The following is a 23,443-nucleotide window of genomic DNA, read 5'->3' as shown; positions in this document are numbered from 1 at the left end:
AGCAATAGAAACTTTGCATCCGACTGGAACTGCTACATCAAAATTTTTGATAAGATACTACTGCAAAATTTGAAAACTAAAATAAAACCAATAAGATACTATTGTATCTTTCCATGTGTACGTATTATATCTGCATCGTGCACCACATTTTCGGTTCTTAAAAATACACTTTTCGTTGTTATTTTCTAAAACAGTATTCGATATTCGATTCGTTATGAAGGGCACTGTATTTTTCATCCAAAAAACAAGGAAACATTTGTGAGAGCGAATGGCAACAAATGCGAACTAATTATAAAACTTCAGTCAGGCTTCACTTTTTAAGTGGATTTTAAAAACGACAAAATGCCAACCAATAGAATTATTTAAATAAAAGCCAAAAATTGGAGAACAGATTGAAAAAATGCCAACAAAGTAATAAAAAGAAGTTAAAGATTTTTTTTTTCAACGTAGGATATTAGAAGAGCACTTTACAGGGAGCTACTTTATATAACAAATTCCAGACTTACTTGGTGAAAAGCCTCGACCTCAGCCTCAGCTTCGTTTTTATACTCGGTGAAAAGGCTATCCAGAGAACTCTTTTGCTGGATCTCCGTTTGCCGTTTTCCCTTTGCATATTTGGCTCTATGAATATACAATGAATCTTTCTTTTTCAATAATAATTCCGGCTCGAATGCATACTCGCGCTCGTATTTGTAATCATCGACTAGAGGCATTCAAGATATTTTCCTTTCCAACGCCAAAATCCCGGGAAAAATACACAATCACGTTTTCGTAAAACTTCCTTCTTCTTTCAATTCGCCACGAACGATTCTTGGACCGCCACTGACCTTCTATTTTTCATTTGAAAATTCTCGCTGTTAGCATTAACATTGGAAACTTTGCCGCGAAAACCGTACTTTTCACTATTTTTCGTTTTGAACATTTTTAAATCATGTGCCGTGAAAAAAATTTTCTTTTGCGAATTCATCACATTATAGAAAACTAATCCGTTTTCCCGTGCTCTTCTGTGAGATTTCGAAGGGTGCCAGTCAGGTTCCGTGGCTGCTTTATGGCGTTTCTGATCAAAGCAATTGCGAGGGACAGACAGACACTTTGGAATAATATGCGATCGAGCTGTATCTAAACTATCACTGACCAGAACAGATTGTCTTATAGCATCGACACCGGTAATTCGTTTACGAGTAAAATGTTCTTTTGGCGGTCAAGTGCTGTCCCGACAATTATTTACGCTGCGTGCCAAAAAATGACGAAAATTCTTAACTTTTCAGACTTTTTCTATCTAGCCGATAACGATCTTTTCGCGAAGAGCATTTTTCCTCTCTGTTATCGATGATTTGTATTTAGTGGTGTTTACACTCAATTTGAAGGTTTTGTAGCAGAGTGGAAACAACTGACTTATGATTTTCAAATATGTTGAAAGCTGATATGATCATTCACGACCCTTCATGGAAAATACGAGGGGTGGAAGGAAGACTTCCTCTGCTTGCTGCAGTCCCAGAGAAATTTAGACATATCTCCGTAAACTTTTACTTTAATAGTAAATGGTTCATAGACGAATTGATTTCTTTAAAATGTAATGAATGAATGCCTTCTGTTTCTCTTTTCTACTATTGTTCTTACACATTTCATGCTCTAGTTTCATCATTGTAACACTTAATAGTAGTCAGAATCATACAGCAACGGAGTACCCACAAACTTGAATACAAATATCTGCCCCATGACGAGGATCTGAGCGCGGGTTAACAGAGTAGGGAGGCGAATGCTCAACCGACTCCGTCATTGCGCTGACTAAAAAAATAAACTCCATCCAAAAAACTTTGGATAGAGAGTGTCGAACTTGATCCAGAAAATATTCCGATTTATATAAGACCATCTAAGAGACTCCTAGCAACTGGAAATATGACAAACTAGAAAAGAGAATGGTTGCTAGTTTAGCTGAGATCAACGAGCCCAAGTTGCGAATGTTACTTCGGAACTTAAGAATGTGAACCGGGAAGCATCCCTAATATTACACCCAATGTGACACGAAATGGTCAAACGGATACATTATATTTTTCTCACTATAATCCTCAAATACCTACCGAAATATATCTGTAGAATTCTGATCATTAACAACAGCATTCTATGGTTAACGATGACAATGCAAGCGAATAGGATCATGATATATATTTACTACACCCAAGAGGTAATCCAAAACCAGAATACACCAACTAGGACAAGACAACAACAGCACAACATATAAAAAGTAACATTATTAATACCATCGCTGAGCTCGCTCAACTACTAAAGACCAAAAGAACGCGGAAATTAAGGGGCATAAGATTCGCTCGCCCACACACAATACTGAATTCCCATGAATACTTTTACAGCAAGAATTTCGGAAACGGTCCCAGATACTTTCAACTCGCTTGAATCCTAGCTTAAAAGCGACAGGAAAATTTACTGACCGACCGATAGGGATGGGAAGCGAAAACGTCAGTAGCAGTGGTTTTTGTTGTCCATTGTAAGCACTGAGGAAGCGAGTCACTGACTCTCCAAAATTGATATACGTTGTCCCTAATTGTCCCTAATGCTCGTTTCATTCGTTAGTAGCAATTAGAGGATGGTGGGGGATGTGGTATGTAATATCACAAACGTGATATCACCTTAAAGTGTAATATTACATTGCCATCACCGAGCGTGATTCAAACATTACAACATCACCTGACTTTACAGCACCTGGCTTATATTGCTCTTGTAATAAGTCCCGATGTGATACATTACAAAACATCACCAAACCTCACCGTTCTTCCTTGTACGAGTGGCGGCTGTCGAGTGCAAACCCCACAAAAGTGTTTTTTTTTGTTCTCCTGCATTCTACTTCATTCATACCTACTTGATGCTACCTTACATTTTACACTATGAATGCAATAAATCAAGGGTGAATATCACTCTAACGATAAGTAATATTTGGTAATATTGGTTACCGAATATTAATATTTGATATGCACATGTACATGTACGGTTAGGGCAATGAAAGGTGACGTTTGTAATATTAGGCTGTAACCAGAAAATATTCAAATTTATATGAGACCTTAGAAACGGCCCTGCAACTACAAATTTTCTGATTCTCTTGGGCAACTTTCGTTGCTGTTTTTTCCATCACAGAGGTCTAGACACCAATAATATAAGCAGGCTATATCGTTCATTGCTAAACAGACGACGGGTACGCACCACCAATACCCTCAGTAGAGACTAAAGATTGGAAAGTTGCTGACGGCTGGAGAAGGCAAAGACATGAGAACTATTTTCACGAAGTGGCCTGCTTTGGAGGAGAACAGCAGAAGTAGAGTGCAAACTTTACGGGAAATCGTTCAGGGAGCCGAGGCACATTGCTGGGAACCAACAGAGATAATGAGCAGTATAGATGACGTGAAATGCCCTAAAAATTTAACAAGCTTAACCAGTTTTTCTAATAAAAAGTAAAATTTGGTCGACTGACCGGAAGCTTCAGCTAATCATTGATCGTTAATCTCTCTCGCATTGAATAATAATAATAATCGTTGGCGCAACAATCCATATTGGATCAGGGCCTTGAAGTGTGTTAGAGCACTTCATTCAAGACCATAACGGTACACTAGGAGGCAATGTGGTCAGCATTGCGCTCGCCCGAGATTATTACCCTGATTTGACTCAGGTACTCATTCACAGCTGAGTCGACTGGTATCCGACGTCAAATCACGATGCAAATTCCACTGCCACCAGTGAGATTTGAACCGCGACCTTCCGTATGACAGCCTAGTGCTCTAACCACTGAGCTATCCGGACACGCATTGAATGCTACATCATATTGATCATAAATATTTTACACGTTTCCCAGCAACTAAATTTCCCAAAATTTGAGAGGAAAATTGGAAGATGTATAGTATGTAAAACTTACCCTCTCTCAATCTTCCTCTGCGCATATCATGATAGAGTTTTTCCACAAACGCAGTTCTTTTCGAGAAGACGAAAGCCTAGCATCCTTTATTCTCTAACACTCACTTAATGTGGTGCCCATGAATCTCATTTGCCCGCAAATCAATGTATCAATCGTTATCGCATCTCAATTTACATGGACGGAGCATATGCCAGAGAATCGATAAGCCCATTTTAGGTGCCCCAAAACAATATCCCAATAATACAATTATTATTATAATTGTTCTTATTTTATTATTAACCATCCATACAGGGCTGATATACATAAAGTTTGGAGAATAGGTGTAAGGCCTTTGGGTCACACGATACTTTTGTCCCAATTTGCATTACTTAATGTCCCTTTGTCGCTCATTACATGGCTCGCCCCCTACTTCATTAAACGTCTCTGAAAATTTCATTGAACGGTTTCCTCCTCAAATTCTGGTCCAGTACTCTATCTTTCATCAATGAGTTTCCTCTACTTAACGCCGATAACCTGCTCTTTTCCTCTATAACTTCTCTGCCTACAGTCGAAAGTAGACACTTTGGTTCCCTTTGAGCGTTCCTAGTTGAACCTAAATATTAGTAAATATCATTCGATGCGCTACTCTCTCAAATCCTCTCCCACTTTGTTTTCCTACTCTCTTAGCGGCCACCTTCTATCACACTGGAGCTCTAGCGTAGACAAAGGTGTAACTTTCGATGATAAGCTCTTAAAAATTTCAGTTTGTTCAACCCCTTTAACAATATTCAACTACCTTGTTAGAAGCATCTTGATCTGGTCCCCCTCCTGCAACTGTGATTGTCTTGTCTTCGAAAAAGATCTTCCCCATTTCACTCTCCACTCTCCCACTTCCTCGTGTTGACTATCGCACCCATCTCCACTCTTCTAATCTTCCTTACCTAGAACTTTACAGAACCGTCCTTGTTATTAGTACTTTCTTTTGAGTTTTTACCGGACTGATGCGGTGCTCCGCCTCTACTAATATCACTTATCGCAGGACTTCTTATAACTCACTTATTCTCAAGCTTTCGAAATTGCCTTTCACGAAGCTCAATTTTGTTTGCCCCGATTCCAAGGCTACTATATCCTCTTACTGTAGTTCTAGGAGTAGATTAAGATTTCTACTTTCTTCTCTTTCTAGGGGCAATATTCAACTGGTTTATCTCCGTTTATTATCCTTTTTAAATCGCTAAGTAACGAAATAGTCACTCAACAGATTCACCAGAATTTGAAAACGGCTTGGCCAAGTATCCTTTGCCGGCTAATTTTCACTTATCTACCTCTGGCATCTGCGACTAATAGCATGAACCGCGAAATTATAACAAAAAGCAAAATGAACAAAGTAGAGAAATTGAGGATAAATTGTGTCGTGTCCTGTAGCCAGTAGTTTTCTCTTGCTAGCATTTCCATTCGTTTATAAAAAGTAAGATAGATAGAAGATAGATAGATAGAAGATAGATAGATAGAAGTCCACTCAACGGGTAGTCATCTGACTACCCTAATGCTGCTGATTCGTTAGAAACGACCTACGGCGGGCATCATTTCCAGGAGTCTTGATTGTTGATTATTTAACCTAAATGCATATTTTTTCTTTAAATGAAAACCTCTTCTTCCTCTATTAAGATCTTGATCGAAGCATATCAGTAATAGATTAGTACTGATACGTCGGAATTATTATTTCTATTTTCTGAGCTTCTGAATGATCAGAACCACTTCTTATTAAAATTTGATAGGCCTCTCCCAATCAACCATTCGTTCCCCCCCCCCCTGGGTTTCCAATTGGAAACGTCCACCTATACTTTGGAACAATCCTTAGCTTCCTAGATGGTGGAATCTTCCATGACAGCATCCATACTTTTTTCAGCTGCGACATAGTTTAAGGGAATGTTGCTATTTCCACATTTTACAGTGGTGGGATTTCAAACAATCAGTCGTTCCTCATTCCTGTATGGAGTATAATTTCCTTATAACTTGTTTCCCTTCACCTAATCTTCCAATTTCTTTACACCCCACCTGAATTCATGATTATTAAAAAAGTAAGTATTAATTTTGTGATTTCAAAGTAAATTCCAAAAAAATTGCCGTCTAAGCAGTAGTCTTCAACCTATTATGAGTGAAAATATTTGTTGACGTTTAATTGCTGTTATGCTATGTGTTGTTGGCCCTATGGAGGATGGGGCAATTCAGGTCGGTGGTTGTTTGACAGTGAGATTACTTGGCGGAAAGGCATGCTAAAGCCAATTGTTATGTTGAAAGAAAACCGTGTCTTTTTGTCGTGTTAAAGTTAACTGTTAAAAGTCACTCGTATTTTGTATTACTCGCTATGTTTGACGTAATTCCTCTTAAGGATGAAGTAATCATTAACATGAAGAAGCCTGTTTGGCATTGAGTTATACTTAACTTAACTTGACTTACTTAACAAACAGAAGCCTGTTTGGCATTGAGTTATACTTATTAAGAAGCTTCGCATCCGCGGAAGGAGACCGCGGTTTGCGCAATGTGTCAGGCGGATTAAACATGGAAAGTCTGACTAGAGGCTGGTGGAAAGAGTATACCCCCTGAAACCGGAGTTTTCTTGGGGCCCGGAATAGAAATATAAAGGAAGTGATAGTAGAATAGAAGACTTTTTTTTGCTTATTCATTAGCCTTTGTCCTGTTCGCAAGCGGGGTCGGGTTGTTGTGATCGGTTGCGCCATTTTGTTCTATCAAAGGCCTGATCTGAGTTCAGTCGTGAGGTCTTCGAATCCCAATCCAGCATATCAAGCCACCGTTGTTTCGGCCCGTCTTCTGATCGCTAAATATCGACTTCGATGTTCAGACCAATATTGACAAGTCAATTCTCCTTAGCGCGAATTACATAACCATAGCAAAAAAAAAGCCTCACGAACGGTGTGAGGCGCCGTTTATTGTCTTTTCAAGTCGGCCAACACTCAGAACCATAGAAAGCAACAGGGCGAACTGCTCCAAATGTCGGCAATGATTGCGGAAGTGGAGGATGAACTAATTCTTCAGTTACAATTTGCTCGAAATATTGTCGCCATCTATGGATCGCGGGTCAACCGTCGGTGAGCTAAGTACCATTCGTGTCAATAACGCTCGTGGCGTTGTTGTCGGCTTTTGTCAAGTCGATGTAGATCTCTCTCACCATCCCGTGTGTCGAGTTTATCATAAAGATCGCTTCCTCTGCTTCTCAGTTGCCATCCTTATAAATTTGTCAATTCGCGAGCGTTTTATCGTCGAGAAACTTTTAGTAGAGGCATTTTTTGTCACGGAGCTTCATTTGAACATCGCCATTCCAAAGCCAAGTATCTCGGTTGATACACCGCGTACCTGACAATGCAATTTAATGTGTATTTTCCAAACCTCATACGCAGTGCTAATATTTTGAGATCACATTGATATTTGTTTGGATGTAAAGATCTATTTTCTCAAATTAGCTAACAAAAAAGCAAACAAGCGCTAGTCCAAGGTCGCGTCATTGGAGCGGCAACTTCGGTGCCTGAAGGATCGCGTCTCGCTTTGATTCAATAAACTTTTGACGAGCAATATGTGTGGAAACCAATTTAGTAGTCCACTTTGGTCTTACTTTTCAAATGCAGGCTTAATTCAATAGTTGCCTATTGAGCATATGCAAATTGGATGCTTAACGGACAATTTTCTCAATACTCATCTCCTTGAACTCTCTTATATCCTATCAACTAATACATTCAATTCAGCTTATAATTAAGAGTAGACTTCTCCTCCGGGTAATGCGGCAATTACTCTACTTCTATTACGAGGAAAAGGAGCATCGAAAATCTGAATAACGACAATAAAATTTTCCGTTTTCAATATAATGCTTACAAAATCCTGTTAACATAAAAACGACCATCTTCTGACTTTCATGATTCATTTTCAAACAAATGGTGGCCTAAAACCCATATGTAGGGCGAAGTGCGTCAGTCACATACACAATTATTGTCGGTTCATGGTAATGTGCCTCATTCCACTCCATAATTTTTCGACAAGTTTGCACCCCCATCACTATTATGCGCCATTTACTTCTAGGACGACTCAATACCCAGAACCATTATGTGCTGCCGTGGGGGATCATAGTTATGGCATAAGGACGAAATCAGTGTATAATCTACTGGAATTTTCCTAAAGAGGAGTTTAATTCTTTGATATTTGAAGATGAAATAGAATTGATTTGCAAAAAAAGAACAAAGAGTAAACCTGGCAATCTGCTAGGATGCCAAATAATGTCACTTTAGACTAGATAAAACGTCACCACCGAAATTATAGACAAAGGGAATAGAAAAGGACTTAAGTGAGTAGTTTACCGAATGAGGCTTCTTAATCTTTTGATATAATTTCTCGACCTCTCACTAGCACATCAAGCTATCTACTCATATAACAGAAAAATGTTTTCAGCCTACAGGCATCTAAACAGAAAAAGACAATTTCTAATCGTCGGTTTATAGCAAAAAGGAAAAAGCCAGTATCGACAACATTCGTGCAATGGTTGTAGAATGAGATGTGCAGCCATTATAAGAGATTAAACGCCTGGTTATAGCCTTTTATAAAAATTATCAGGAAATGCTATGAAAGATACATTTAACTATGAAACAATATTCGTAGGTTTTAAACAAAAAACTCGAATATATTGGAAGTAATCTATTAAATCTATTTTAATTTATCCCTCACAGGGGAATGGTTTCTCATTTCAAAAACAAACAAAAACAAACGAAAAGAAGGGCAAAGGTGACTTAAATTGACTCCCACTGTCTTAAATAATAGAGAGATTTTGTTTAGGTAGTTCTTAGTTAGAAGACGGTCTTACAATTTTCATTTAGGTTTTTATTAGTCTTGAATTAAAGATTGCAAATAGTTTATCGAAAAAGGGTTCCGTTTTTGACATCATAATCTTTAAGGTCTATTCTGAAAATCCTATTGCACGAAATTCGGTATGGATTGCATGATTCACCCAGGAGTCTATGGAGTTTGGAAAAAATAACTACTGCCTTCAGCCTTTTTCTTGACAACTTTGCGCCACCTCATAGCATTTCTGCGTAAGGATTATAGAGGCTGGAATCAAACATCAACGGAAACTATGTGTATAAACTTTTCTCTTATCATTTTTTAACACACACTGTACCGAAACCCGCCTTTAATTCTAGCATCAGCTTTCTAAATGTATTTAGTTTATTTTTATACTTTTGTATTTCTGTAGCTCTTGCCATGTTCTCGCAGGCAATTTATGTGATGATTAGCTTTAGTGGCTGAACTTCACACGCTTTTCAATGTTAGAGTATCTCATTTTTATTGTAAAGCAATGATTCCACACACTGTAGTCTATGTTGATATTGTCTGAGAATTTCTTGGCACCCAAACCCCTGAATTAGTACAGCTTGTTTAGTAGAACTATAATCGATATGTTGGGAGGCATATGGACGTGTACATACGATTGGGTACCATTCAAAAGTATTTTGGCGCACCTGCGTCTAACGTGGGTATTTCCAAGAAGAGATTTCTCAACAGGTTGCTCGTATCTTGGTTCGTCTATTTATACTCGAAATTTATTGTTCCAGGAGTGGTCGATGAGGATCGTCTCACCCTGTTCGATTATCGGCTTTTTTTCTAATCACTAACAAATAGTAAATTATGCCCACTTTGATTCGTCTGAAATTTATACAAACTCAAGCAGGAACGTCGGTCTATTTTTAATATGCAGAAGAAATGCACATAATTGACTCAATCATTCTAGTCAGGTTTGTGCAACTAACTGCAATTTGGCTAAGGTACAACTCTGAAGTGCGTAGTTTGTGGCTTTGACCGAAATTAGCTATTATTATTTCTAGTATTTGGGTTTTGAGAATACATCAGTCTCCCTTTCTGCTTCAGAGCTGTTTGGAACACATGATTTCGGGCTCAAATTTCTTGAAGAGATGTGTTTGTATATTTAATTTTGATTCATCGTAATCGTGCTTGCGATAAGCCTTTTATTTGTTCGAATACGCAAACTACCCAAGAGCTTCGTCACCATCACATGTTTACTGGAAAGTAATCTAATCATGTTAAGAATATTTGCTATTAACATCGCACTTAACTCAAAAGGGCACCAAATCAGTGGTATACCCTCAATTGGAAAAAATGTTTCAATATTAAAAGTGTTGACTAACGGGGCAGAGGCATTTTAATATTATTCGACTTGAAGTTTAGAAGTATTACTAGCAGGAGGACAGTGAACGCATTGTACCATACTTTGTGAGAAGTCAGCCCTCCTCCCCCCCCTTGTTTTTTTAAAGACAATCCTTAAACATCCACCACCTTGATTCGGGGTATCACTAATATGACTTCGATGCTAGTATTAGAGTATTTCGGGCAATTTTCATGAGAACATTTACCAAAGCATTACAAGGACTGATCGACATTCTTGCGGTTGCAACACAAACGCCAGTTAGGACGGCAAGCCCATTTAAGATTAACTTAGTAACACATAAACAGACTTCCAAAAACATCTTATCTCATCGGTGCTCGGGCTGCTGCCACTTGACATCACATATCAAGATATTTTTAAGTTGGTAAAGCAAACAAGCTGTACATTCATCCGGACTTTGTTTTTCAAAAAGAGCTTTCCCTGGGTGGACTATCCGTTACGGCTCCACACCTCCAGCCTCTCTTAATATGTGTACCCTTTTCAAACTCTGTAATTGCTTGATGGTCTGCTCTGCTAACTGCAATATTATATTCCGCATCGCCTCTCGGAGTACACGTACCGCGGATATTTGTGAAGTACCCTTGGTGTGTGTCCATTACTCAAGGAACGATCGTTTTAAACTACGCCTCGGCTATCGAACGGTAGGCCCCAAGCAGTCTCAAATTGGGAAAATCTATACAATGTATCTGATGTGTGATTGCCAAATACAGTAGAATATGAGATTCAAAGGGGTTTGTCAATTTTCCCAATCAAGAGCCCATGCGCATGGATCGTATAGATGTAATATCGGTTCAGGGTGGTAGAAAGGAAGTACTGGGCCCGTTATGCGGGCTCCCAGAAATTTCATAGTTGATCTATTCTCTATTCGAGGCCCATAAAAAACTCCTGGCTCGGAGAAAACCTAAATTAATCCAAAAATAAAAATTAGGATTGAAATTAGATATTTTAAAAGTATTTTAACAGATTGCTCTAATTAGATACTTTAAACGGTAATTTTTATAAATGCTATTATAGATTGATTTATTTTTATAGAATGCTTTAAACCCAGGAAAATTAAATCAACTAAGTTGGCTGGAAACGGCTAAGAGGATAACTCAGATGGTTCTTTGGTCATCGCACAAATCTTATCATTCATTATAAATGGAACCCAACGTGGCGCTAAATCTGTGTTAATCAAAGTCAAAAAGTCGGACTGCTTCACCACGGTAACTTTCGGCGTTACTGTAAAAGAGGTGGTCGAAGCGTCCACACAATCAAGTGGGTCTGAAACAGGAACGTCTTGAGGACTAAAGCTAGGCTCTGGAACGCGATATTTTGGACATGAGGGCTTGGATGTGTTCGTATGCCTGGGGTCCTCAAAACAGTTTTCATACATATGTGCAATTTGCCTACAATTCCGGCAGGTCAAATCAGAAACTAAAGTCTGATCTTCAAAATAAAGAAATTGCTGTTTCATACAAAGGTAGGAAAGGACACTCTTCAGAAGTTCAGATGACAAAACCGTTTAGTCATAAAGGCGCGTACATCCAAATATAATACTTCTGAAAGGCAATCACCAGATTACTTTGTGCGAGTAGCCGAGGAGTGCAAGTAGTTGTTTGGTAGCCGATATCTTTATGACCCTCGGGGGAAAACTGGACGAATCACCATTAAAGAGGAGTGATATTCCGAGTAACTTAGAGTAACAAAATACTACGAAACCCCAGGTTGAGATAAATAAACGCGACATGGGATAAACAACTGTGAAATAAATACAGAAGCACATCGGATACAGCGATCGCAAATGAAACAAATCGTTTAGATGCTGAGGCTACGATAAGCCAAGCCGGGAGATACCTCAAGGACTCTCTCATTCGTAGAACCATGAATATTTTTAGCAGCAATTTGAGTGAGTGGTTCGATGATAAATGATGCGTACCAAGCCATATATTCTACGCTGCACCTCCTGTCAAGAAGAATGCAAACCTAATTTCTCTTCAACAGGGTACATTATGTCGATCAATCTTATTATACTTTAATGAATTGGTTAAGAGTTAGCCCGCAGAATTGGAAATTCTACTGGCTCGAATCTATTAAATAGTAATATCACTACCAAGCATCGAATGAAATTTAAAAATCACTCGTCACCTGGATCCCATAAAACATCAACACACTTAGTAAAATATGAAGTCGGCTAACTTCATCGAGCACTTCATAAATAGAGTTTAAAAGTATGAGGCTATGAAGCAAAGGTAACATCATTTATATGAATGCAGCACATGGGGAACACTCCTTTCATTAGGGCCACCCAATGGCTACCATTCCTGATGATATCAATGGAGAAGTGAACGGGTCTTGAAGTAAACCTTCGTCTAAGTTGAGCCACAACATCCGGGACTATACATAAACGAAAGCAACACAACATTTGCGAGAATATCGGTGAGGTGTAGGTCAATTATAGATTTGAAGATACAACTTCGAAGAAGTTAAATCATTCCCCCGGAGTCAAAAGTTACAGCCGATAACAACATGAATGCACAAATTCATACACGTTCGCTGCCTACTTTAAGTTAACAAAATCCTTCCGCTCAAAATGTCGATCCATAGGATTAAAGATTTTATTGTATAAGAACATGATCCTCCCAGTCCTCATGTATTCTTGGGAAACTTCAGCAATAACCAAACAAAATCGAGAATTATTAGCAACGTTTTGGAGGACGATCTTTGACTCTCTGCTTTACTTAATTCGATCTTTACTGTCAAAAGTTGCACCAATATCCTTTTAGATTCGAAAACAGACGACCATCGAGGTAGTAAGCTGGTTTTGAAAAGAAAATTTTCATAATGGAAAATCACGGTTCAAATATCACTTTATAGACTTTGAAATGACTCCAATATCCACCGAGGGAGGCGGCTTAATAAATGTAGAACATGGTATCTTATAAAGATTTTAACTTTATTATATGCTTACTTTGTTATAATTTGAAAAGAATTAATTATCCATGAATCAATTAATTATGAATTCACAATTGTGGGGAGATTTTTGAATATTTTTGATTGTCTAAATATTCCGGCTATCTGACTCTTTCAAATTCAAAATGTTGAGTGTGTTCATAAGGGAAATTGGTAGCGACCGATTTCCCCGCCAAGATGAAATCAAAGAGGTTTCAGCACTGGTTCCACGCTGAAACCTCCTTGATTTGACGCATGCCTCCCTCACCCCGGCTGCGAGTTTAAACCCCTCTTCCTGGCTTAATTTTCTTCCGCTAAGAGAGGCTAGCCGGGCTAGGGAGACCCTATTGAGCGTGCCTCCAATGTCGAGGTTGAAATGGGGTGGGCTTCGGTCAAGAACCTCATAGAGGCTCTGATAAAGTAGGGACACCAATCTACGGGAGGCGTCCGTCCTAATTACGATGTGCATGCAAGAGTCGAGATCCATGGACACTTCCATCACGCGTGGTGTCCGGGTGTTAGCAGCTTTTCATTCTGCCCTGCGTCCTTGAACAAAAGCAACACTCCAATCGTTTAGGCTCGATATAATGTCGAGGAAGAGAACACCCGCACCTGGTGTTTTGGGACGTTATAGCGGCTTTCAGCGCCCTGTGACATCTTTTAAGCACCCCAATGTACGCAATTGCATGGCGTCGTTTAAAGCCGAAGAGCTTGCAAACTCCAGGAAAAGAGTGGATTCGTATTATATTCCGTGGCCAACGAAAGGCCAGGTTTTGATGAACCTTACATACAGCATTGTGTCTGTTCGTGTACTGCACCGGTGCCATTACCGTACAGCCAGAAATGAGATTGTCTAACGTCCCTAACGCCGAACCACACATTCCACACTGGCCGTTCTCCACCAGCTCTTTAATTATGAACTTTCTGTAAGCGCGGGTGGCACCCAAGCTATCATGAATGGCGCACATGAATCCCTCCGTCTCAGCAAAGAGCTCCGTAGCACACAGCCATCTGTTCGACAAATACAAATCGACAAATGGTTGCCAAAGACAATTCACGTGTATACCGTGCATTACCTTTGACTTCCATTCATCGATCCTTTCTTGGTCGGACTTCACCCCACTCAGCGAATTGACAGCGAATTGAAAGATTGATCTTTCAAGTTAAGTGTAGACAACCCAGAATCTGCCTTACAAACAACCACATGCAAGGACTCGCCTGTTCTTTGCTGTAAAAATCAACACGTAGCGAGTCGAATTGGCTATGTTGTGGTGCGCAACGTCAACTACGCCCCTACCGTCCATGTCACGAGGCAAGTTCATTCGCTCCATGGGAGAGTTTAGATGATGCAGTCCGAATTTGGACATGGTAGCCCGTATATGCCGTTCGACGTTTTCCAGATCGGCTTTCGTCCACGGAAGTATTCCGAATGCATAAACCAGTGAAGATTTAGCGAATACATTCAATACGCTTATTTTATTCTTCGCCGAGAGAAGTTGAGCATGGTTTACTTGCAAGTACTTGTTGAAGTCTGTCTCGGTCATAGCTTGGATGTGGAGGTCACCAATGCTATGTCCTCTCGTGATGACTTTTCTGGATGGCTTGGATTCGATACTTGTATAATCCAAATTCCATCCGCACATCATGACTAAACATTTCCACAATTCGCAATATACCAGCATACAGCTTAATGTCATCTAAGTACATTAAATGTGTTAGCTCGCACTTAGCATCTAGGCCATACTTTATATGCCCTCTAGCATAATTCAGTAGCCATAAAAGGGGGTTCAGTGCCATGCAAAACCAAAGTAGACTCAACGAATCTCCCTGGAAGATGCCCGTCCGTATATCCCGAAGTGGGGAAAGGAAACTCCTCCGGCCGACTAATTACCTAATTTATGCTATGTACCAACTGATCGTGTATACTTGTAAGTTCTTCAAGCTGTTGATATTCGCATATACATGCCAGGCGTAGTGGCATGGCGAGTGCCTTCGGCGGTAATCCACTCAGCATGCTCAGCATGCTGGGCGGGTAAACCCTGAAGTCCACCCCAATGTTCTTTCGCTTCTGTTTCCGAGAACTGTACTGTCTGAACCCTCTAGTGAGTGATCTGTAAAAATTCCGCTGAATCCTCGTGTACGTTGCTTTCTGAACATGTTTAGAATGACTTTCGCCAGACTGTCGTAACTTACTGGATATGACAGAAAGTTTATGCTTCAGTGTGTCCAGAATTTTGGGATGATTGAAAATTGTTCGATGGTCCCATGTGGACCAGATGGCAATGGTACTTCAAAATGCCACGTGCTGCATGAAGTACAATCTCAGTGGAATTTGAAGTGCAAAGTGGAGTGCGCCACAGTTTTTCTTCTCATTATCAGTGAGGATTTACATGTTGTCTTGACTGGAGAATATGCTACTCACATGCGATCAAAACAGCTCGAATGGGCATGACTACCGTCTTCACTAAGGAACATAAAGTTGAAAAATCAATCCAATTTTTGGACTGCAATATCAGGGGAAACTTTTGTTCGGCTCTACACAAGATATTTTTCAAGTAAAGTTGATAAGCAGAGTTTGACGTATTGGTGGAAATAAGTTTGAAATCACCAAGCCTGACAAAAGGTAACTCTGAGTGTTCAACAGAGAGGAATATCGGATGCCATATAAAATAACCTTCTGATATTTAAACAGATTTCTGATAATATGAATAACTAGCTTACTCTGTTACTATAAACTTAAACGCAAAAAAATTTTCAACTTTTCGTATTCCATCAAGGATTCATCTCACCCTACGAAGAAAAAAGGATATTTAGTTTTTTAAATTCTGAAACGAAGAGATAGCCGTTTCACATAGAGGTAGGGAAGGGCACTCCTCAGAAGCTCGGACTGCAATACCTTTCAGCATACAGCCGCAAGGGCCGAAGATCCAGAGGCTCCTGGAAGGCAATCACCTACGAGACGTTAAGTCTCAAAGACAAACACAACAAACGGCTAGCTCTTATGGTATTCTACCAAGAATAGGGAAGGAAACTCGACGTTACAAGGTAGGAAAAGAAGTTAAGGCTTAGGAACACTTACTTCCGGGGAAAAAGGCGTGAAACCTAAAACTAGAAATGTGAGGGCAAAAGTACGTGGAACCTCGCCTGGAACCATGTTGAGAATCTAATGATTCTCTATCCGACATCACCAACGAATTTATGAGCCGGAATAGGCCATCTTCCACTTGATTCAGAAAACCTGCAAATAAGAAATTAGGCCCAAATCCAGGAAATGTTGGGAAGATCAGACGATCATCCTAAGTGGCCGAAAATGACCTAGACGGAAGAGCTTCCCCAGAAACCCAAAAAGTTGGCGAAATTGACCGTGAAGGTCCGCACGCAAATATTGAAGCTCCATGAAAGTGCTCGATAGACACGTTGTTGCAGACCTCTGTGCTAGCCAGGCTCGGGAATACGGGGGTCCTTTGAGCACTTTGATCCCTCACCTGTCATTAATACAAAGTGAACGTGTCTATACCGATGTGTAGGTCCCCACCGGGTTTCAAAATAGACAATAAATGAAAGAAATCGCGACGGCCTAACGAATAAAAACCAGAACGCGAAAAAATGGCTCAACCGCGGGCGTGTAGTCGTAAGTCTCTTTGATCCTGCAAAACCTTTATAGGGTCATCTTCTGAAATACTGACCTGAGGATGTCAAGGAAGGGAGGGAGCCTCAGGGGCTGTGCCTCAATCACGATCTGAGGGAGGAGAAACTAAGATCGGAATTGCGATCCGTCCGGAGACTTACGGCTCCACGCGCGTGGTCGAGTCGTTTTTTTTTCTCAGTTTTAACTCGCGTTTTTATTCGTTAGGGCGTCGCGAATTCCTTCGTTTATTGTTTGTTTTTAAACCCGGTCGGTCAGTATAGGCACGTTGATTTTGTAATAATGACACGTGAGAGATCAAAGCGCTCAAAGGACCCTCCCCTCACCCGCATTCCCGAGCCAGGCTAAGACAGAGGCATGCAAAAACGAGTCGACCAAGCACTTTGATGGAGTTTCAATCTTTGCGGGCGGACCTTTACGGTCAATTTCGCCAACTTCTTAGGTTTCTGGGGCAGCTCTTCCCTCTAGGTTGTTTTCGGGCACTTAGGATGATCGTCTGATCCTCCTATTCCCATAAATTCATTACAAATGGCGCCCACCGTGGGGCCCGAACCCACGACCCTGAGATTATGAGCCTCTTGCTCTACGGACTGAGCTAGCGGGGCTTTTGCGAGTATATACTGGAAAGTATTGCCGTCCGAGCTTCGGAGGAGTGTCCTTCCCTACCTTTATGTGAAACGGCTATCTGTTCATTTGAGAATTTGAAAAACTAAATATTCTTTCTTCTTCGTAGGGATGAAGTGACGGGTGAGATGAATCCTTGATGGAATACGTTGGTAGTCGGCTATATGCTGTGCCGTTCCGTCCTCAATGATTCATCTTCACTTGGTTCTCTGACGACGAGGAAGATTGAATTCACGCGATCCCTGAAGTTCATTACATCCTTGGAAAGTTGACTGTATAAAGTCACTTCATTTTTATGCAGCTTATAGCTAACCTGGCTTTTAATTCGAATTATTAGATAGATGGCTAAATTCGTAAAGAAATACATTCCTTCATGCAACATGCAAATATTGGAGTGGAGTTTTTCTTACAAGCATATCAAGCCGCCCAAAAAGATCATCATCATCGGATGAATCGGAATCTGGACCCAGTTCAGCAGCTGGTGGTGGGCAAGGGTAGAATGCCTGTGCCTTAACTTTTCGCGGTTTCCGCGACCGATGCAGATCTTCATCCATAGACGTGTTGCTAGGACGTCGTTTGCGAAAATCCCTAAATATTAAGTGATCCATTAGTAATGAAATTATCGGAAGCATAGGTGTATCATGAACCAATCATATCCCACCTGAGGAACTTTTCGAAATCCGCCCACTCTGCATCGACCAATTCCACATTTTCCTCGCCGAATTCCTCATCGTGCATGATCCGTTCGAGCACTTTCCGGTCGAGACCGCGATCGCGTCCGCTACTCCGGCCCGCTTCAATGACCATTTTATTTATGCGTTTCTATTATCGTTTCCTCAAACGTCTCAAAAGATTACAGATCACACATCACAGTCCATTCACACATGAGTACCGCACACTTTACGTTAATTTATGCAATCGCCTGGCTGTCTAGAAAGCTAATATTGTCGAGTGAAATTCGTAGGCCCGGGTGACTGGAATGCTTCAGCCGCGAAGGAATAGTTCCTCCATTAGACCAGGGTCGAGGAAAGCTGGAAGATCACAAAGGGCTGCCTCGCACGGACGAGCTACAAGAACTGAGGGGAAGGATTGACTATTTCAAAGATTTCAGAATGCCACATTATCATCTCGAGGTGGACAAAGCTCCATGATTTCTTCACAGTAGCGTGGGGAGCAAATTGAGATGGGAAGCAACGGAATTTTTTTAATCTAATATTTTTAACATTTTTTGAGTATTTTGCTTTGATATTTTGATGAGTTGGGATAAGGAATTCAAGATTGAACAAACGAACTTGAAATCCTAATTGCAGAGTCACAAATTTCTGCAAATTTTCGTAAGCATTTCCTGGGGAGCTATTTGCTTGTAAGATACATACTTCCGGTCTTAATGCGCTGAGGCAATAAGGGTTTTTCCCCTTCCGGGGTAGGGTAATATTTATGAGGAAGTCGAAATCAGATAGAAAATACAAGGCAATCTGCTCATTTCTCATTAGAATTCACTTTTAGGTGAATCAAAATCTCTGCTCTACGCCGCTGAAATGTATCTTATGCAATGTGAGATCCATTTATTGTACCGCAACGTCGACCACGTTAAGAACAATAAGCTTGTTAGCGCAATTTCAAATTGGATAATTGAGCAGTTAGAAGATGATGGTGAGCAAGTTACATGCTAGGCTTCTTCTTAAAAATTTCAATATCAATTGAATCGTATCTCATTTGCAGAAAATTACATTGAGACCGGTACTGGCTCGCCTCAATGATTGCCGCTATTATCAGGAAGGGACAATGTCGCTTCTTACAATTTGGAATCTGTGGAAATCATTGCATTTCGAAACATCTGTGGATGAGATTACCTTCACTTTTCATTTGTAGATAAATGCATCTGGGGTAAGATTAATGATACTGAAGTATGGGTTGGGAGGAACTCATTCTCAGTTTGACGGTTCGCTATGAGTTCCAGTACTAATTGGTCACCCACTGGCAAAGAACACCGGCATATGGGAAAGCTAAGTAGCTGGAGACTACCACAGGATTAGTTTTTAGTTTTCGTGTTGCGGAAATTCGAGTTAGCAAAATTTACAAAATGCAACCGAGTTTTCGTGGGTCCATCTTCATAACAAGTAACACACCAGATTTATAATTTATTGAGGCGCATACTGTCACAGTCGAAAATCTGTACGTTTTTCCAAACGATCAGTCTTGTGGAAGTCAATTCAAGGCTAAGAAGCTTCTTTGATCTCAGCACTCAATCAAAGGCGATAACACTAGAGCCCCGATTAAAGCCACATGAGTAGAGTGTGATCACGACACGCTCCCGGTTAATCTTAATTTTTTTATTACTACGAAGCTTTCGCAATTCGCACATTTCCGTTTATGGTGAATTAATCTTAAATACGGACACTTCAGAATCATTATCAGAACTAGTTTCACTATGCACTTACAATTCCAATAGGCTCAACCAAAATACAAATCTTGGCCATTCTACTTAAACTCGTCCTTCACAAAGGAGTCTTGATTGATTCAACATCCAATAATAGCGTAATGGGACCCTCACTGAAACAACTATAATATATCGCGCTCGGAGAATTACTTGACCGCTTCCAGTCCAGAACAATTCATTTTGCACGAAAGTATCTGTCTATCTGCTCTGATTATGTCTGGGTACTTGCACGATGGCTTGATGATGAGGATTAAGAAGTTTTTCATTTGATGACGCGAAATGTTTGTTTTCCGGATTTAAATAATGCAGTTGCCTTTCTAGCTTTGTATTAAAAAGAACGTGAAGCGTTGATTCTGTACCATGTTGGAATGCCCCAATGAAATCAATACAGTGAGCATCCTCTAGTCTCGCAACCTCGTTATCTAACTTGGAGCTGCTAATTCAATTACTGACAAGACGGTTTGGAAGCTGTGGTGAATCTTCCTAGAAATATGAATGGCAGTGACTCAGAAATTCCTATCAAATGAAGTGCAGTGACACCGCCTGGTATTCTAGTGGTTTCTCTTCACATACCTTCCCCATTTTTGCAATAAATATTATAACATGCGCTACATCATAGAGGCTTTGTTACTAACTAACTCTCCAAGCCTCGTGCAAGCAAATTGGGGATAATTATATTCCAAACCTAACATACCTAACAGTAGCCTTCGATATGGTTGAATGTAGCATAAGTTTCAAAATAGCTCTCGACTTTAGTTCTGTCTTGGTTAAGATGCTGCGTCACCTCCGTCCTCCGGGCCAATCAACGTCGATTCAACATACTGGTTAAAAATCACCGTCAATTCTGCTCCCTCAAGCTGACGCAGGTCCTTCCGACCTCATGTCCCCCGAGCGAGCCCCAAATGGATGTTGCCTAACCGCCGAAACAGCTGTTCGGGTCAAGGTTAGCGTACTCCACCACGTCCGGCGAAATTCTGGCCTATATCAGAAGCAAAACGAACTTAACTTTTTCACCTCTCTCATATGTAAACCTCACGAAGGATGGCTCTCCTGGCCGAGTGATAGCTTCCTTCAAAGTGACATATCCCCACGACTTCGATGATATCGTCCAATTTTCCCTTTGGCCACAGGAGGTCTTCGTCAAGCCTTAGAGGGCTAAGGAGGACTAAGCTTCTTAAAAATTTCCGGCGCGCTCGCCTGCCTCGCCGAACTTAAATGATTCCTATAACTAAACACTGTTTTATCAAAATGTAAGGGATCTAAGCATCAAGCTGTCGAATTTCAAACTGTCTGCCTTAGCATTCCAACATCATGTCATCTGCATTTCCGAAACTTGGCTGGATGACAGGATTTTAGATTCCGAGCTCCTCGAAGGTTACTCTGTCTTTCGTTGTGACAGAGACTGCAATTGGCAAGACAACTAACGGAGATGCCCTAATAGGTATTCATGCCAAATTATCTTTTCCTCCTCCTCCTTCACCTACGATTCTGTAACCATATGAGTCATTCCGCCCCTTTATCATATCATGTGTATATTTTCCCTGCCTTAGCTCGGCTTCTCAGTGCGAGGATTTGTCCGACAGATTATCAGAGGTCCTAATCGTTTGTTTCCCTCACATCCTTTCATCCTCTCCTGGCCCCTTACTTTTGGTCTTCCCTCGTTCCCTAATAACTCCACCCACCCTTCCCTTCCTCTATCCACTTTCATGTACACCTGGGCGCCCTCTAGTTTAACCTTTCTAAAAACAACTTAGATCGCACTCTTGACCTTGCCTTCTCTAACCTCCCTGTGCGTTGCCTTTCCCAATCCCTTCATGCTCCGTCTTACGTTGCCAATGCCGCCCATCATCCTGCTCTCGAGTTCGATGCTCATATATCCCGACTCCACTCCCCTGTCGTTCGCAAGTCTACCAAGTTCAACTTCCGTAAGGTAAACTTCGAAGGTCTGAACTCAGCCCTGGTGGCAATCTACTCGGTTCACCTTCCCTCTTCATTTGCGTGTGACCAAGGACTCAACACCTTCTATAGCATTTTATATAATCTTCTTCGTTGTTATGTTCCCTCCTCTTCTAAGTGCTTACGCTCCTACCCCGTCTGGTTCACCACTGAAGTCCACAAAAAAACTACGTCAAAAGCAGACTGCGAGGAAGATGTCTTCTAGAACCTATGCAGTTTTTTTTACGAATCTCTATGTTCCTCGGTCAAATCCTTAATACGTAAGTCCAGAAACGAATATTTGATCAGTGTTGAAGACTCACTAAAGCGCGGAAACCTCAAACCCTTCTGGTCTCACATTCGCAACTCTCGCTGTCCTGCCCAGTTATCCCCTCCATCCATTAAATTTTCTGGCTCCTCAGCTAACTCCCCACAACTATCTTGTGATTTAGTCGGCCACTACTTTTCCCAGTCTATGTTCCTCCTCCTTCCACGGAATCCCGGTTTCCCGGCTTGTGGAAAGTGGCTCTCATTATCCCTATACACAAATGTGGCGATCGTACGCTTGTCGAGAATTACCGTCTCATTTCCTTGCTCTCCTCCTGTTCCAAAATCCTGGAAAGATATCTCAGCGACTGGTTGTCCGCCCACTTTGGTTACAACATAGTGAAAGATCAGCAGGGCTGTTTTATGACTTGCCTCTTACCTTTCCAATCGATACTGCCGCGTCTCTTTTGACGGCTGCACTTCCCACTCCTCCTCCACCTCCTCTGGCTTCCCACAAGGATCTATTCTGAGCCCTTTGTTATTTTTTAATCTTTTATTAACAACATCCCCCCCTCCTTACTTGCCCCTGTTTGCTCTAGGCAGACGACCTTAAACTGTTTTCTGCTATATCATCGCCTATGAACTGCGTGTCCCTTCAATCTAACCTAGAAACTATGGTTTGTTGGTGCTCTAATGGTTTAGCGCTAAACATCAGAAAGTGCCATTCTATGTGCTAACCCCTAAAATCGTTGAAAATGTACAACGTGAATTCACCCGTTCCCTCTTCTTTAAGACGTGCGGACTACCTTTCCTGCCTCCACTTTCTAAACCTTCCCTTCCTACAACAGCGTAGATCCTATCTGCATCTATGCATATTTTTTAAACTTTCCTCGGGTCTGATGGACCCGCTAACGACATCACCTACCGTTCTGCGTCTTATGAAACACGTAGCGCAAAGTACCCTTCGCAGAGCTAGAAGTTTACTTTCATTCCCCGATTCCTAGGCTTTGCCGAAATTACAACGCAGAACAGCTTAATCCTTTAAACTTCTCCACTTTTAGTAGTTTTAAGCATAGGATAAGATTATTGCTTTCTCCTACTCCTGAGGACAATAAGTAATTGGTGTTTGCTCTGTTTGTTGCCTGTTAAACTGGCAACCTACCTATGCCTAGACAAAAACTTTTTTGTTTGAGGGCTTGAGTGGTAATAAGTCCCCCATCTGCTTCAATGGCTGACCACACTAATTTCTAGAAGCAACTAACTTCGGCATTCTAGCGCACGTGCCACTCTTCCTAGGGCAAATACTCACTTTTTTACAAAAACCGCTGAAGGTTACATTTGGCTGCACCGATGAAAAGTTTATTTGCTGATAAGAAGCGTTTTTGGTTTTCAAACTGTTTAACTATTATCCAGTCATAAATTTCATAAATTCAGTCATAAATTGCCTTGTTCGGCCATTTA

General features: G+C 40.8%; 1 protein-coding gene across 5 annotated transcripts in view; it reads right to left on the bottom strand.

The window, feature by feature from the left end:
• Positions 1–23,443, bottom strand: part of LOC119655582 (chloride channel protein 2) — a 129,406-nt gene that overhangs the window by 41,245 nt on the left and 64,718 nt on the right. Inside the window, exons 2-3 of one of the 5 annotated variants that reach the window (XM_038061525.1) lie at positions 18,002–18,134; positions 17,751–17,928 (exon numbers count right to left, since the gene is read on the bottom strand). The exons of 2 other annotated variants lie outside the window; for them this stretch is intronic. In XM_038061525.1, the coding sequence (XP_037917453.1) occupies positions 17,751–17,928; positions 18,002–18,134 (311 nt within the window). Of the gene's footprint in view, positions 1–506; positions 1,025–17,750; positions 17,929–18,001; positions 18,135–23,443 lie in introns of those variants that run through there. 2 more of the 5 variants (XM_038061539.1, XM_038061531.1) reach the window with 2 other exon arrangements.

The sequence above is a fragment of the Hermetia illucens genome, chromosome 1, assembly GCF_905115235.1.
Source record: "Hermetia illucens chromosome 1, iHerIll2.2.curated.20191125, whole genome shotgun sequence".
Lineage (NCBI taxonomy): Eukaryota > Metazoa > Arthropoda > Insecta > Diptera > Stratiomyidae > Hermetia > Hermetia illucens.
This window is presented reverse-complemented; position numbering and strand designations above follow the sequence as displayed.